The sequence below is a fragment of the Battus philenor genome, unplaced genomic scaffold, assembly GCF_028537555.1.
Source record: "Battus philenor isolate CCGP_79_NKW_IND1 unplaced genomic scaffold, ilBatPhil1.0.hap1 SCAF_24, whole genome shotgun sequence".
Classification (NCBI taxonomy): Eukaryota; Metazoa; Arthropoda; class Insecta; order Lepidoptera; family Papilionidae; genus Battus; species Battus philenor.
In genome coordinates, this window is record NW_027181687.1 from 1,312,646 (window position 1) to 1,328,354 (window position 15,709).

Sequence of the window (15,709 nt, forward strand, 5' to 3'; positions counted from 1 at the left end):
ATTTCACGATTTGTTAGAGTGGGAGGTTAGGTATTTACCATGTAGACCAGGTTTACTAGATTCAAAAAGACTTGAATATGAATAAAAAAGTAAAGCAAACACTAAAATAAAGCAATAAAATAAATAAAGTAGTACCAAAAATAGTGCAATAAGCAGTATAATATAATATGATAATTATAAAGAAAATATGTGTTAAATATTTGAACAATAAATGTAATATTGCAAAATAAAATAGTAAGGAAACCTAGGATGTAGTGGTTAAGGATGGATGTATGGCTAATGGAATGAAAGAGAAAGACTGGGAAAATTTTAGAATGAAAGAAACAGTACGACAGATAATATGATACATGAAAGAGGAGAATGATAATAATAAAAAATATGAATAAATTGCTAGAAATAAAAAGTCCCTGTCCCACACGAGATAGGGGAACGAGAGGTCCCCAACAACGGGGACCATATAAATTAAAAAAAAAGACCAGGTTTACTAGACAGACACCGGGTCGTCACTTCTCACAAAAGGACAAAGTCAGCACGATTTAGAATCAAATTCCGAAAAAGAAAATACAAAAAGAATTATTTGATTTATTAAGAATTTTAATATTTTTTAGGTCTGAATGCTTTCTAGTTTAGTACTCAGTGGACCGGAAGGTAACGTCGCCTTATTAAGTTAAATTCACACGACGACATTTTTAACAAGTTTTTATTTCTGATCAACAATATATTCACCTTCGTTATCAACAACCTTTTGCCATCTAGTATACAAATCAATGCCGGAGCGTACAGAATCAATCTGTTTTTCTGTGAAATATGTCGACAAAAACAACATTACTTTCCGATCTCCCTAATATGTCTATATATATTACAAGAGATTGACACCTATATACTGAATGATCACTATATCTCTGAAACTATAAGGTCTAGGAAATTGAAACTTAGTAACAATATTTCTTTTACTAAGTGAAATTTAACTAAGAACAGGTTTTTACTAAATTCTACTTGTAAGCGGAGTTGAGGGTGTGCATTAAAAATGTATGTTTATGTATTCGTACAAAACTTGAACGGAATTTTATGAAGGCGAGTAGGGGACAATTAGTAACTATGACTTATAATCAATCACCAATCAATCACCCTGTATAATAACGATGATGTAGCATTTAAAGGCTTTTAATTTTTTTATTATACCTGATAATTATTGTAAGGGAAACGAATTTAAAACAATGTATAATAATGTGTTTTGTTTTACATCATTCATCGTCATCCATGGAGCCACATTGATATGTGTGTAGAAAATTAAGTTATGTCCATATATGGGACTAATTTTCTATCCTGGTTGCATAAAAATTATGACTATATACAATAAATTATGTATGACTAGTTGTACTAGAGTTATGGCAAAGCTTCATATATTACCTGAAATATCGTTTTACCAGAAGCTGAACTGGGCTTATCATTCTACCCGTCTCCGGCTTGAAACTTTTCATCAGGAGTAGTCCAGACATCATGAAGAAAGTGTCCACGATGATGCTGCCGTGAGCCAAGAACCAAGAGTAGCTGTTGAAGTCCTGGAATGATTTTACACTTTGTTAATAAAATACATCTTTCTCCTCCTTAATAATACGATTTTTTCTTTTTTTGAATGCGCTCCTCCGCAATATTAGAAGGTTCTCAATAGCCATCCTTTTTGAGGATCTCTTGTTCCCCCCAGCTATGTGTGGACAGGGACGATACATCATTTATTCCTATGTCTCCAAGAAGGGGCAGAGGGCGCCCACATAACGTCGCCGTCGGCCATAGCGGTCTTGAGCCTCGCGCTTTACTTCGCTCCACTTCATTCCAACTGCCTTCACTTCTGCAGTTTTCCTTCCGCCGCCAGGTTTCCTTTGGGCTACTACGACTTCGCTTTCCTTGAGGATTCTATTCTAGAGCTTGCCTCGGTATGTGAACAGGGTTCTTTTGAAGCGTGTGGCCTATCCAGTTCCACTTGCGGCCTTTGATCTGCTGGTTGATCGGCATCTCACCGCAGCGTTTCCAGAGATCTACGTTGGAGACTTTTTCAGGCTAGTATATACTGAGAATACGTCGAAGACAGTTTTTAACGAAGAGTTTAAGCCGAAGTGAGATATATTTGGTGACCTTTCACGTCTCGAATCCATATAGCAAGACGGTTTTCACATTGGACCGGAATATTTTAAGCTTAACTCTCTTAGTCAGTTTCCGTGATTGCCATTCATTTTCTCATTTCATCCTTCACAGACATATTACAATTTCCTTCAGTCCAACCTGTACTTGAAATCAATGTGTAAAGGCCTATGTTTAAAAGTTCAATTACGAACATGATAATGGTGATGAGTAGGGATTAAAAATATTTTACTCACATCATTCATATCTAATTCATTCACAACGCTGATCATCACATTTAATATCAACACGTGAAGAATCACCACCGTGGTGGAGGTTAAGAATCTTATCCCGTGCATTACTTTGATCTCGTCCGCGTTTGTGGATGCGAGGTTGTCTAGATTCTTCCTCAAGTCAAATGCGCTTATCACTTTCCTTACTGAAAAATAAATAGCCTTTAAATTATCTGCACAAAATCGGATGATCCTTTATAAAACACGACATCGGTGTTATAATATTTATTGCAAAAATTTTTAAAAAATACTCAATAATTTCTTTCATTTTGTAGGGAATCGAATATAAGATTTTTCGTTTAACAATATGATAGTTTATATGTCTAATCGTAGTCAAGTAGAATTTACACATTTGTTCTGAAGATGAATGCGTCGCAGGCGAAAGAAGTCGAAAGTACCGTAACGGGTAACTTGCTCTTATTTTCTTCTGTACCTTTTGCTTCATTTGACTCAAACTTTTAAGTTTTTCTTTCGACTTGTTATATACACACCCACACGCACACAGCCACACACACACGCACACACGCACACGCAATGTTTAGTGTTATTTTTATATGTATATTCTGACCACGTTCATTTAGTTTATTTTAAGTTTGTTATACTACTGTGTTTAAAAGTAGGGTGAAATTGTCATTTGAAACTCCCGGACATTAGGAAGGCAGGTACATTTTTTTTCTAGGTTGGTAGGTCTGACTATAATATTTAATGAAATCAGGCGTTATTTTGCGGAAGTCCATCCTAAATAAGAAAAGGACCAATATTTAGTCATTTCCGCACAGCAGTAGTAGTCGTGCAACAAAGTGCACCGCCCGCCGCCAGAGTCAAGACTCTGTGTTTGGCACTACTCGGTGTAACAACTCCTGAAGATACCCCGTGGAGGGGTTAAACACGTGTTGAGTGATTTAACGGTGGCAGTTGAGCAATTCGCATTGTTTGCCGCATGCGCAATCATCAGCGGGCTGGCGGGCGGTGCACTTTGGTGCACGACTACGACTGCATGTGCAGAAGTGGCTAAATGTTGGTCCTTTTCTTACTGTCTATAATATTTGCGGACCGTCTGTATACAATGTTTTGTGTCTTAAACGCGTCAAGTCTCGATGGGTTCCATAATCGCTTATTTTTTTGAAAAAAAAAAACTTATAAAACTCGACTCATATTGTTCCACAACCACCGTATTTGAGTCCGTTCGACTTCTGGCTATACAGCAAAATCAAAACACCTACGCGAGGACGCCATTTTGATACGTTTGAGGAGATAAAAAGCTAAACCGGAAAAAAGACTATTCCGACTCCGACAATAGTGAGTAAAACTCACTTTTGTTAGACGTGGATTACTTAAAAGGGGATGAAATTGACTTGGAAAAAAAATAATGTTTAATTTTTTTTATGGTCCCCGCTGTTGGGGACCTCTCGTTCCCCTATCTCGTGTGGGACAGGGACTTTTTATTTCTAATAATTTATTCATATTTTTTATTATTTTCATTCTTCTCTTTCATGTATCATCTTATCTGTCATACTGTTTCTTTCATTCTACAATTTTCCCAGTCTTTCTCTTTCATTCCATTAGCCATACATCCATCCTCAACCACTACGTTCTAGGTTTCCTTACTATTTTATTTTGCAACATTACATTTCTTGTTCAAATATTTAACACGTATTTTCTTTGTAATTATCATCTTATATTATACTATTTTTTGCAATATTTTTGGTACTACTATATTCCAATGTTTAAATATTATTAAATAATACAGAAATACGCCTCACATTTTTATTACAATGTTATATACCTTTGAAATAATTCACAAGGCAAAAGGTTTGCCGGATCATCTAGTAATATGTCAAATAAGTTTACTCACATGTCGGATTCGATTTTGAATTAGCTTGATTCTTACTAATATAGGTAAATACGATGGTCGTTGTCACAAAGGCAGCAGCTGATAACCTGCAATCATTATTTATTACAGATTGTTTTTTCAGATAAAAATAAGTTGAGAATAATAAAGGTATAGTAAAATTTAGAGAAATAAAACGAGATAGAATAAAAGTACAATGAAACAGAATAGCCTGGTTTAAAAAAAGAACGGTGTGAAATATATTTTTCTTTATTAAAAAAAATCTACCGTCAACTTTAACTAAACAAACTTATACTGTAGGTTAGAGATTTAGGTAGCTTAACAATTTAAGCTAGAAACATTTTTAATTTCTCCCTTTCATGTATATTATGCTGTTAGTCTGGTTAGGATTCGTTAAAACAGCAGCTTGTTGTTCTAAATATGCTGTCAGATCGCACTCCAGTTACAACGAAGATGTTTGCACGAAGAGAGATCATACCTATGTATAGTGTGGTTACTGTAATGTAGCATAGATTTGCGAATCGAAGACTACATGACAGTCAGGAGCGACGAGGGCGGACTATGACCACTGCTTGCTCTTTTTAAACTATGCCTCGCAATTGGCGTCGTCGTAAGTACTTGCAAGCAAGTAGTAAGTAACTTTCTTCTTTTACGACTCATGTCACTCCTTTTAGAAATCTATGGAAGAAGTCTGTGTCTAGTAAAGGATGTCCTTTGAGATAACAATGATGATGTATGAATGCCATCAGAGTAAGGTTTTGATATTCTAACCTGTTGCTTTTATTTATTTTACATGACGGATGATATGTTACTGGAATTAAAATCAAAACATTCTATATTTGAGTAGGCTAATACAAGCATTTTGAAATCGTAATTAATATAAAATGTCGGCATTGTTGTCCCTGCAGAAAGCTACCGTCAGCTATGAAGGCAGTTCTGCTGAGAAGAACCGGAGAAACTCAACTGTAGCTTTTTACAAAATATAGTTTTATTAAAAACCGTTAGGCAGCAGTGTTCCTTGATTATTGCAAATAAATAGCAAAACGTAATAAACATCAACAAAACTAATACAGGTCTAGCTAAACACAATTAGAAATAATTATAAAGTAAATAAAACAAAAACTATGTAATCTGTGATTAAATGTAAAATTACCAAATCATAAAATGTAAAATAAGTAAAAATATAAAGTGAAATTAATGTGATAACCAAAAGCTGTGAAAGTAAGGTACGAGGTGAAGGATGTGAGGCGATGAATGAACGGTAGAAAGTAAGTAAAAGATAGATCGAAATCGTAGAATGTAAGTAGAAGAAAGAGATGATGTGAAGTATGACAGAAGAGCATAGAAATAAAAAAGAAAAGAAAGTGGATCATTAAAAAAAACGTCTCTGTCCCATAAATAGGAGAGAACGAATGGCTTCAACCACGGTGGCCATTATAAAAAAAAAGTGTTATTAAGAAAACTTGACAATAATTAGCTTCTTGAGTGAGTATCAAGATTTAATTCTACACATTGAGATCAGTATGGTATTCTTGGATAGGATAATATAAATTTACAATAATATATTTTTAATATTGGTTTTAAATCGTTCTCGTAGCAGATGTGAAATTAACTGCACTTGCAGAGAGGAAAAGGTGATTTTATGAAGGTTGTCTAAATCTTCTTGTATTGCCAGTCAGAAGGACACTCCTTAGACCAGTGTTTCCCAACGTGGGGTCGCTCCACAGGAGGGCAATTTGATTAGTAAGGGTGGGAATTCGAAAGTTGACTCAATACGAATTTAACCCTTTATTTAATATAAAAATGTATATGTTACATAGGATAGCGAAAGAATTTTAAAAAGGCCAAGATGCAGCATAGCACACAAAAGGTTGAAAAATACTGCCTTAGAGTAACTTGGAGTTTGTACCACTTAGATGCGATCTCGGCTTGTTGTCACTTGATACGCGTTTATATTACAATTCGATAAGCAATGCTAAGTTGAATTATTACCATAATCATAATTAATACGTCTGTTTATGTATTACAAACTGTAGATAAATACAGATCAACTTCATCAATACTATTTTTGTCAAAGAACGTACACTGACATGCTGATCACTGACATAGATATTCACTAGAAATTTTCAATAAGACCGTTTGAAAGTGGCCTGCATGCAGCGTATTTTGAAGAAACCTTTAAATCGATCATCTCTTCCCTTTGGGGCACGTCCTATACTAAGGTTGGTCTGCATTCCAGAACCTCAAGGGAGCAAATTTAAAATTTACAAAATTTTCAGTATCACGAAATATTTAAAATTGGAACATAAAACTTTTTTTTATAAAAAAAAAACTTTTATTTCTTTATTCGAAATTATTCAGTAACCTAAGCACTAAAATCTGTTTTAAATTTCGAACTAAAACGATTTTAATCCCGATGGCTCTCGGAATAGATTAATAAGAATCTAAAATGAAAATAAAATACAAAACGGCGTTCTTGATCCAAAAACTTATGATACGATTTTAAAACTGCAGTGATTTCAATCTCCGGATGAACTTTGGGATAGACTAAATATTGTTCTACTGTTATTTTTAAATGAATTTAGACCGTACAATAATTACATTAAGATACAATATCGATAAACTGACAATAGTTTTCAAAACATAACTTTTTAAAATTTATAAAATAAATGTGATTTTGATCTGTCTGCCATTTTTAATAATCAAATTTCTAAATATTAAATTTTCAAAGTAAATTTTGGTGAAATGAATTTAAAACTAGTGTCACACAAGAGGACCTTGAAAAAGGCAGTAAGTATATAAACTAACATAATTCCGAAGGCTTTTTATACTATTAACACGTTTCGTGCCATGTCAATTTTTAAAAAATTTTCATACAGGCCGCGCGGGGCGTGCGACACACACTTTAAAAATTAAAAAAAGTCGTTCAAGACGAGTGATTTACACTTTTTTAATACAAAGCTATAATTAGCAGGAAAATGTTATTAATTTTAATATGCATTACGTAGGCGCATGCGTGAAATTATTCAGAGAACTGCAAATGGCCTGAACGGAAAATTCAGCTGGGGTCGTATATGCACATGGCATGAAATGTGTTAATCTATAACAAAGGTATATAAATAAATTATTGAAGGCAGATAAAATGAATAAATATCATAAAATAAAAAATGTAATGAATAGTAATAAAAAATGAAATAAAAAAAGTTTTTTTTTTGTATTTTTTGAGTTAGGATCTTTTTGTTTCAGGCGTTTTGAAAATAAAAAAATACTTACCAGAGAACATACAGTCCGTTAGGTTTGGATGAAGGCACTCGTGTGGTCTGGCAGTCTAGAACTTTAACTCCTGGATTTGGGTTAATATGACCGAAGTGGCTTAACCTAATTAGCGTTCCAATAAACCTTTCCACAGATCGTGATGAACAAACCTTTGGTACACAGACACCCCATGTCATGACGTTGAATGTAAGACGATGTTCGGTTTTTATCTGAAAACCAATATAAAAATAAATATAATTCAATAAAAAACTACAGCAATAGCATTTCAGGTAGAAACTGAGTGAATCGAATGCGTTTTTATATCATATACAATTTGACCAATGTGTGTCGTCACTATTTGGAGACACACACATACGTACATAAAAAATTGTAAATTTTAATTAAGTATACATGAATCTTTGAAAAAATGTATTATTGTAATTTTAATCAAAACAATCATTTTTCAATTTAAAAATTTGGTATACAGGCGGGCTGTATGCCGACCACTCGGATCTGAGTACTATGAATAGTAATAATTAAATCACTAATATCATAGATATTTGTTTCGTTCCAATTCTGGTTGGCGAGCCGCTAGATTAAACTTGTTTGATTCATCCTAGAATCGGTACTGTATACTGTATAGTAATAAGGTCATAATAATAAATAAATTGTTGAACAAATGATAAAAATAATAAACGTAATAATTGTATAACTGTGGAGGTAAAGCGGAGAAGTGAGGCGATCTATGGAAGGAAAGTATAGAAAAAGATATTAAAGATAAAGATATATATAAATTAAAGATTGAGAATGACGAAAGATGAGTATGGAATTTAATTTAAATTATTAGAAAATTTATAATGTAAATAAAGACACTGTCCACCCATTAGTTAATCAAGAGGTCGTTAAGAACGACAACATTGTACTAGGTGTAAAGGAATATATGGACCTACGATTTAGTCAGGGTCAGGGGGAGTCGCTGGATACGGGTATCGGGAACGAAAGAATGATCATCTTTTTTTTAATTTAAACGAAACTCCTCTGACAGACAACCGCAACATGACATATACAAAATAAAAAGAAAATGTAATAATATTGCTACATAAAAAGCCGCCATATGTGAAAATTCCCGCGGACGTCGTCACAACGCTCAACCGTTTGCTCGTCTCGCCCACTCGTCTCGCTCACTCGCACGGCGTGCACTATACGCGCTCTTGCTTGCGCCTTGGCAGTTAGCCAAGGCGCAGCACGTGCGCCCGCGGCCGTTGCAGTTCTCGGGGAGTCGGATTTAAACTAGGGAACGATGCGCAACCGCTCGTAGGCGCATTATTCATTTTCCGGGCACTAATTATGTTAATTATTCAATAAACGTTTTCCCACATCACAAAAACAATTTTTTATAATCTAATTTATAATACTAAATGGAACGTAGATAAAAAAATGATTATTTATTATTCCTATTGTTAATTCATATCTTTTTTTCTGCGATGTGACTAGAATATTAATTGTAAAATTATTCATTGTAATAATTCATTTTCTTTAACTGTTGTAGATTAAATTCATAAATTCTCAAATTAATTTTTTTAGCCTTCATTGTTAAGTTACTTTGCTATTAAATAAATCTAAAATTCGCCCTTTGTTTGACATTTGAAATTATTCATTTCTATTCAAAAGAGAGTTAGACAATGTAATATTGCAACAAGCCGTCCAATTACTTATAATTGCATATTGTAATTATTCATCTGTTCTTATTTACTACTTTACATTATTTATTGTGTACGACCTAAGAACAGAGGTCTTATATTAGTCATTTATTTATACAGCGTGTTCGGATATTGTTTTAAAAGCTTTCAAGCAATGAATTTATAACTAATTTCCAGTTAGTTTAAATTTGGAACACTGTCAAAAAATAAATGGTATCAGAAAAAAAGTAAGACAATTTTTTTTTTCAAAATTCGAATTGCTACATATTAAAATTAACTATTGTTTACTATCCACCCCTGCAGACTTTGTACTAATTAATTAGTCTGTCTAATAAAAAAAAATCATGTATTTCAGAGTGATCACTTTATATATGTTGGTTGGACAGACGGATGGTGTTTAACTATTTCTAATTCACCTGCATATAATTTAATATTAATAGAATTATTCTTTTTATATATCTGATAAACGCTTACTTCAAGGCATATACCTATCTCAAAGATTGCAACGATGACTGAACTTACACTGCACCTGTTCAGCGATTTCCCGCGACCCCGTACCAGCTTGTCTTTGCCACTCAAAAAGATTTCGGTGCCAATCTCTATCAATTACACGAATGATGTGCCAATAAAGAACTACATATCTATACAATATACCATTTTAGAAACCGTAACATAGTATGTACACACACACATATAAGTGTAATGACGGTACACCCTCGTGCATCTGTGATCCTGGTGTGGACCGGACTGTGGTGGGCCTAATCACCGGCTGTCCCTGTTTTTAGCGCGGTTAGGGCAAAATACTTTTATCGGATAGCAGAGAGAATAAAGGAGTGTGGTTAGCCAAGAGCATTTTTGGAGTTCTGCAAAAGGATTATAGGAATAATGATAAACAGAAATATATAAATAGAAAAGAGAAGTGATAAAATAGCTGTGATACTAGAAATGTAAGTTAAATGCGATATAGATAGTAAGAAAATACACAGAAATTAAGATTAAGAAACTGTTAAACAAATGATAAAAATAATAAACGTAATAGTTACAGAATTCTGGAGGGTGAAGAAAGTAAGGCGATGTATGGAAGTATGGAAGGAAATGAAAGATATTGTGAAGGATATTAGAGGAAAGATTGAAAGACGTTGAGAAGGATAAAAGATGAGTAAATAGTTAAAATATTTTGAATAATTATAATTAAGAACAGGACTAATATATAGCTACTTCCGCTATGTAGCAGTAGTCGTGCAATAAAGTGCACCGTTCGCCAGCCCGATTATAAATACGCATGCGGCAAACAATGCGAATTACACAACTATCACCATTAAATCACTCAACATGTGTTTCACCCCTCGGGGCATCCCCAGGAGTAATGTTACACCGATTAGTGCCAAACACCGAATCCACTGGTACTACTATTCAGTCTCTACATCTGGACTTCATTGGTAAGTTAGAAGCTACCGACCTATGTAAGGGACTAAGCATGGAATTTCTCTAGATATCGAATCACGATTGAGGAGATTCGTGGAACAACAAAATTAACTGATACAGTTCAGCGGGTTGGAGATCCTATAATAGGAGGCCCCAAAATAGACGACATGAAAGAACAAAAAAAAGATAGTGCAGTTAACATAGCAAAGATTTTAGATTGCTTATATATATCAAGTTCAATTTTAAGATACCTTACATTAAAATAGCTTGCAGCTGTGTCGAATGCGTTGACATTGTCCAGAGTTCTACCATCATGTGTGTCAGATAGGTGTATATCAGCAAGGCAGTATTTTGTAGTAACGGGGTCATTGTTGTCCCACACCCTGCGTAGACACTGATCGAAATTTCCCAAATGGTTGTGGGCACCGTAAAACTGGCCAGATGGCAGCTGCACACTGTCCCAGACTGTGGACATATTTATTACATTTCTAACTAGGTTAATAATCTATTTAAGCTGCACTTATATAACAAACGAAGTTTTGTTTATTAAAGAAATCTAAATAAGTAGATAAATCAAGCATGTTTCTAAGAGGAAGTATCATCTATAGTTTTCAAAGATGATTTTGACATTGAAGTCATTTAATTAGCGCCCTTAGTCGACGCCAACCACAATTACACAGTTCCGGAACTATTATAAATATTTATATAAATGTGTTAATATATATATAGGTAACTGTGCACTATATATTTTGTTTATATGAATGTATGACGAAAAAACGTAAGGTGAAAGTAAGGTGCAGTACTTTGCTTATGTGAAATTTGTTTTATTAAAACTAAAACATATTTTTAATCTATGGTCACTATGCATTACTGGTACAGCAGGGTAAAAATAAGTAAAGAGATATACAGATAATGTTATAAAATTAATTTTAGTATTACCATAAAATTTAATTAACAAATAAATATATAGATATAGATCTCTATGGAAATCTTTTATTATTTATAAACACACATACAGACACACACACACACCCTAATATATATATGTATGTTTGTATATATATATATCTAATACATAAAATTCTCGTGTCACGGTGTTCGAACTTGAACTCCTCTGAAACGGCTTGACTGATTTTTTACCAAATTTAATATGCGTATTCAGTAGGTCTGAGAATCGGCTACTATCTATTTTCTATACCCCTAAGTGATAAAGGTTGTTCACACTTAAAAAAAAATATATTTTTTTAACGAAATTTTTGGTTTTTATTTTTTTATGATACAGCATACAAGAATACATACAACCATAAATTTTCACCCCTCTACGATTAACCCTTATTTTTTATTTGTAAATTAAATTATCATTTTTTTTGCAAAACAACGTTTGCGGGATCAGCTAGTATATATATATATATATATATATATATATATATATATATATATATATATATAAACATGAAAAAAAATTATTTCTTACTCCATGTGGCCCACAGTGTAGAATTTCGGACGTTTATTAATATGTTAAGTGTTTCTTGTTGGCATGGCTCCTCATTCACCCCCCACTCCTGGTCTAAAAGATCTTCTAGCACTAGATCCACGAAGGTTGTCTGTTTCTTGGTTGACACTGGAGTACCCGATTCATCGTTCTTTGCATTTGTAAAATCCGTACAGTTCAGTGTTCCTAGAAGATTAAAAGAGTTCTTGAGATTTTTTAAGAGATTGATTGAGATTGAGATTGTTTAAGAGAATTTTAAATAATATTTTTATTGCACGGAGACTGGTGATGAGCTAGAAGATGCGGTGTCGGTAGGCTCCCCCAATAGGTAGACATAGTCAAGGAAGTCGCTGGATACGGGTAACGTAAGACCGGTCATGGTGATGATGTCTAAAGGACGCCTATCCCTTGAAATAGATGATGATCATGTTAAAACTGGTGGTCTTGAAGTAGAGCACCAATTTCACTATCACCATAACCTTCAAGATGACTTATTAAACCTTTAGTTGATAAACTGGTTGATAATGAAACATGTGACATAGTTTGAAGAGAAACGGAATGATGGTATGGTAGACATGAGATGTGCCAACCTTCCAATGTAGTGATGGTTAGCAGTAGAATTAAGGACTTTAAAAGATTATATGTCACCATACCATATGGTTTAAAGTTAACGATAGTCCAGCATTGGGTAGTTGATGAGATAGTGGGAAAGGCAACGCGTGCAAGACAAGTAGACACTGGAGCATATATACCATAGCTCCAAGGTTATTTTAAGTTTTCAATCCGTTTAACTATGCAATTTAAAAATCACTACCAAAACTTAAGAGTTTATTTATCTAATAGATTCAGGCGTTATCTTGCGGAAGTCCAACCTAAGTAAGAAAGGGACTAATATATAGCTACTTCCGCTATGCAGCAGTAGTCGTGCAATAAAGTGCACCGCCCGCCAGCCCGCCGATAAATGCGCGTGCGGTAAACAATGCGGAATACAACTACCACCGTTAATCTACTCTACACGTGTTTCACCCCTCCACGGGGCATCCTCAGGAGATGTTACACCAATCAGTGCCAAACATTTTTTATTTAGTTTTTTAAAATGTTTATTTTTAGGAACAATACTATATATAAATATATATAAATTCCATTTTAAATTCATGTACAATATTATTACTATGAGAGAAATATGGTTTCCTAATAAGGTTCGCGCAATCGATGGTTATTGGAGCCGAAATGTTCTCTACCAGGTAGACTTAGGTAGACCGATGACATAGTTTAGGTCACCGGAAGTAGCTAGATTCAAGTAAGGCCTATGCCTTAAAGATACGTAACTTAGAGTTCCGGCTGTCGTTTATTTATTACATAACATAGAAGTTATGATTTGTTATAGATGTAAAATGACTAAAGAGGTTGTTGTAGGGTCTCTATTTTACTTATTATTAAACGTTCCCAAATACAAAATTTAACGTTACTGACGTCATTGCTTCACGCTTCACGGTTGCACGATCTATATAACTGAGCTACGTATTATATAATTCAAGTAAATATTAACTATTCTAGTTTCATTATATCAAAACAGAAAACGATATGTCAATCAATTAATGGTATACAACAATTAAAATCAACGGTTTCAGAGATAATATATTTCTCATCTCTTATACTCAATGATATATGTGCGGCAAACAATGCGAATTACCCAACTACCACCGTTAAATCACTCAACACATGCTTCACCCCTCCACGGGGCATCCTCAGGAGTAATGTTACTCAATGATATAGTAAGAAAAGGCATTTTCTAAATCAATTATTAATTAATTTCTATCCATGCAGGATTTTTATTGTAATAAGTAATTGGCCAGTTGCGTTTCTGTAGAGAAAATAAATTTGTTAAATTAAGAAACAATGTTGTAATCGATGCAACTGTAAATTGACTTTATATATACTCGTATATATAAATATTTATAAATACTTTGTCGCATTAGTTGAAATATAATTTTTTTCATACACTTATAAAAATACTAACATCACCATACTAACATACCCTTTCAGTTTGAAGGGAAAACTTCTTCAGTCAAGTATCCTACAATTACGTCTCAAAATAACATTGATTCAATAAGACGAGCTTATTTCAACTGTCTTGCCTGAAATACAAAGTCTAAGGCAGTGATTCCCAAAGTGGTCTATATCGACCCCTAGGGGTCTATGACAACCTGCAATGAGTCTACGTCAGCGAAAAAAAAATTGGGGGTCCATGAAATGAAAATGGGGGCCCACGAAAGTGGATCTCAACACATCCACTGATAGTACTTACATCATACTATCTTATAATATCAAAACATTTACATTATTTATAAAAGTACCCATGAAGTAAAAAATTATTGCTTATGTTATTTTTTCTTAGTTCATTTTATGTTTATATTTATATTTTACAAAATTTTATTTTGAGTAGTTTTAATTCAAATTCAATTATTAAATGTATAAATCAACATGTGTTTTTACTTTAAGTTTTTAACACTAAACTTCACTACAGTTAGAAATTTACAGGAAATCAATATCAGGTAAGTAGGGGTCTACCCAACACGGAAAAACATGGCAAGGGGTCTACGACACAAAAAAGTTTGGGGAACTCTGGTCTAAGGCATTAAGTTTATGTTTACGTAAATCTAGCTAAGTTAACCCCACTTGGCCTTCGTTCAATCTATTTAAAAAACTTTATTATATATTTTTAAAGCCTCCGTTAATAGGGATCCTCTCTTACGCCTATCCAATTTTATTATTATTTTTTCCATTTTAAATTTTCATTTTAAAGCTCTCTCTTTTATCCTTCACAAAATCTCTTACTTCCCTATTTTATCCTTGATGTTCTAACTACATGTTGTAACACTGTTTTGTATTCTGAATCATAAATATTAAAATATTATCTGGTCTTATACTGTAAAACCAAAATTACTGAGCGACGAGCCGGATCGTGTAACATGAGTGTGAAAAAAAATACAAAATTACGTAATAATTCTATTAACATATTTTATAATATAATAAAAATTAATTTATATTTACCTATTATTAAAAGTATAATAAATCCAGCACTGTTTCGTTTCATTGTTTTAATTATTCACTAATACACACACAATTTATTTCATTTACAATAATCGAACATAAACGCGTGTCAATGCGATTTAAATAAAAAAAAAAATATATTACAAAGTAATGAAAGTCAAAAGGACCATTGTGGTCAAAAACAGGAAAGTGACTAACTCAAATGCGGAGATGTGATTTCTTTTAACTCATCATATGTACGTATATTTTAATGTCTAACATTTTGAATTAATTATCAGCTTGCCCTCATGTAAAAACAGAGGTGAAGTTGGACGTATGTTATAATGGCAGCCTATATATATTAAAAAATAGTATCTTTTATTTTGTATTAATAACATAAAAGTTTTATTTAATACATCGTTGAAAGATAAACAATTTTTTTATAACACTAGTGAAAATATTTGATTAAATTTAATTAAAATGTTTATGGGTATATACCATAATCGCCATAATCGCCAGCATTGTAAGGTATAAAAATATA

The 15,709-nt window shown here is 33.2% G+C and overlaps 1 protein-coding gene across 1 annotated transcript in view; it reads right to left on the reverse strand.

Moving 5' to 3' along the window:
• The window catches only part of LOC137924474 (nose resistant to fluoxetine protein 6-like), a 32,567-nt gene extending 17,270 nt beyond the window's left edge, over window positions 1-15,297 (reverse strand). Inside the window, exons 1-7 of the mRNA XM_068767858.1 lie at window positions 15,190-15,297; window positions 12,118-12,321; window positions 10,900-11,108; window positions 7,537-7,748; window positions 4,267-4,352; window positions 2,376-2,557; window positions 1,411-1,562 (exon numbers count right to left, since the gene is read on the reverse strand). Of these exons, the coding sequence (XP_068623959.1) occupies window positions 1,411-1,562; window positions 2,376-2,557; window positions 4,267-4,352; window positions 7,537-7,748; window positions 10,900-11,108; window positions 12,118-12,321; window positions 15,190-15,232 (1,088 nt within the window). The 5' untranslated portion in view covers window positions 15,233-15,297. The remainder of the gene's footprint in view (window positions 1-1,410; window positions 1,563-2,375; window positions 2,558-4,266; window positions 4,353-7,536; window positions 7,749-10,899; window positions 11,109-12,117; window positions 12,322-15,189) is intronic.
• Between the last annotated feature and the right edge of the window lie 412 nt (window positions 15,298-15,709).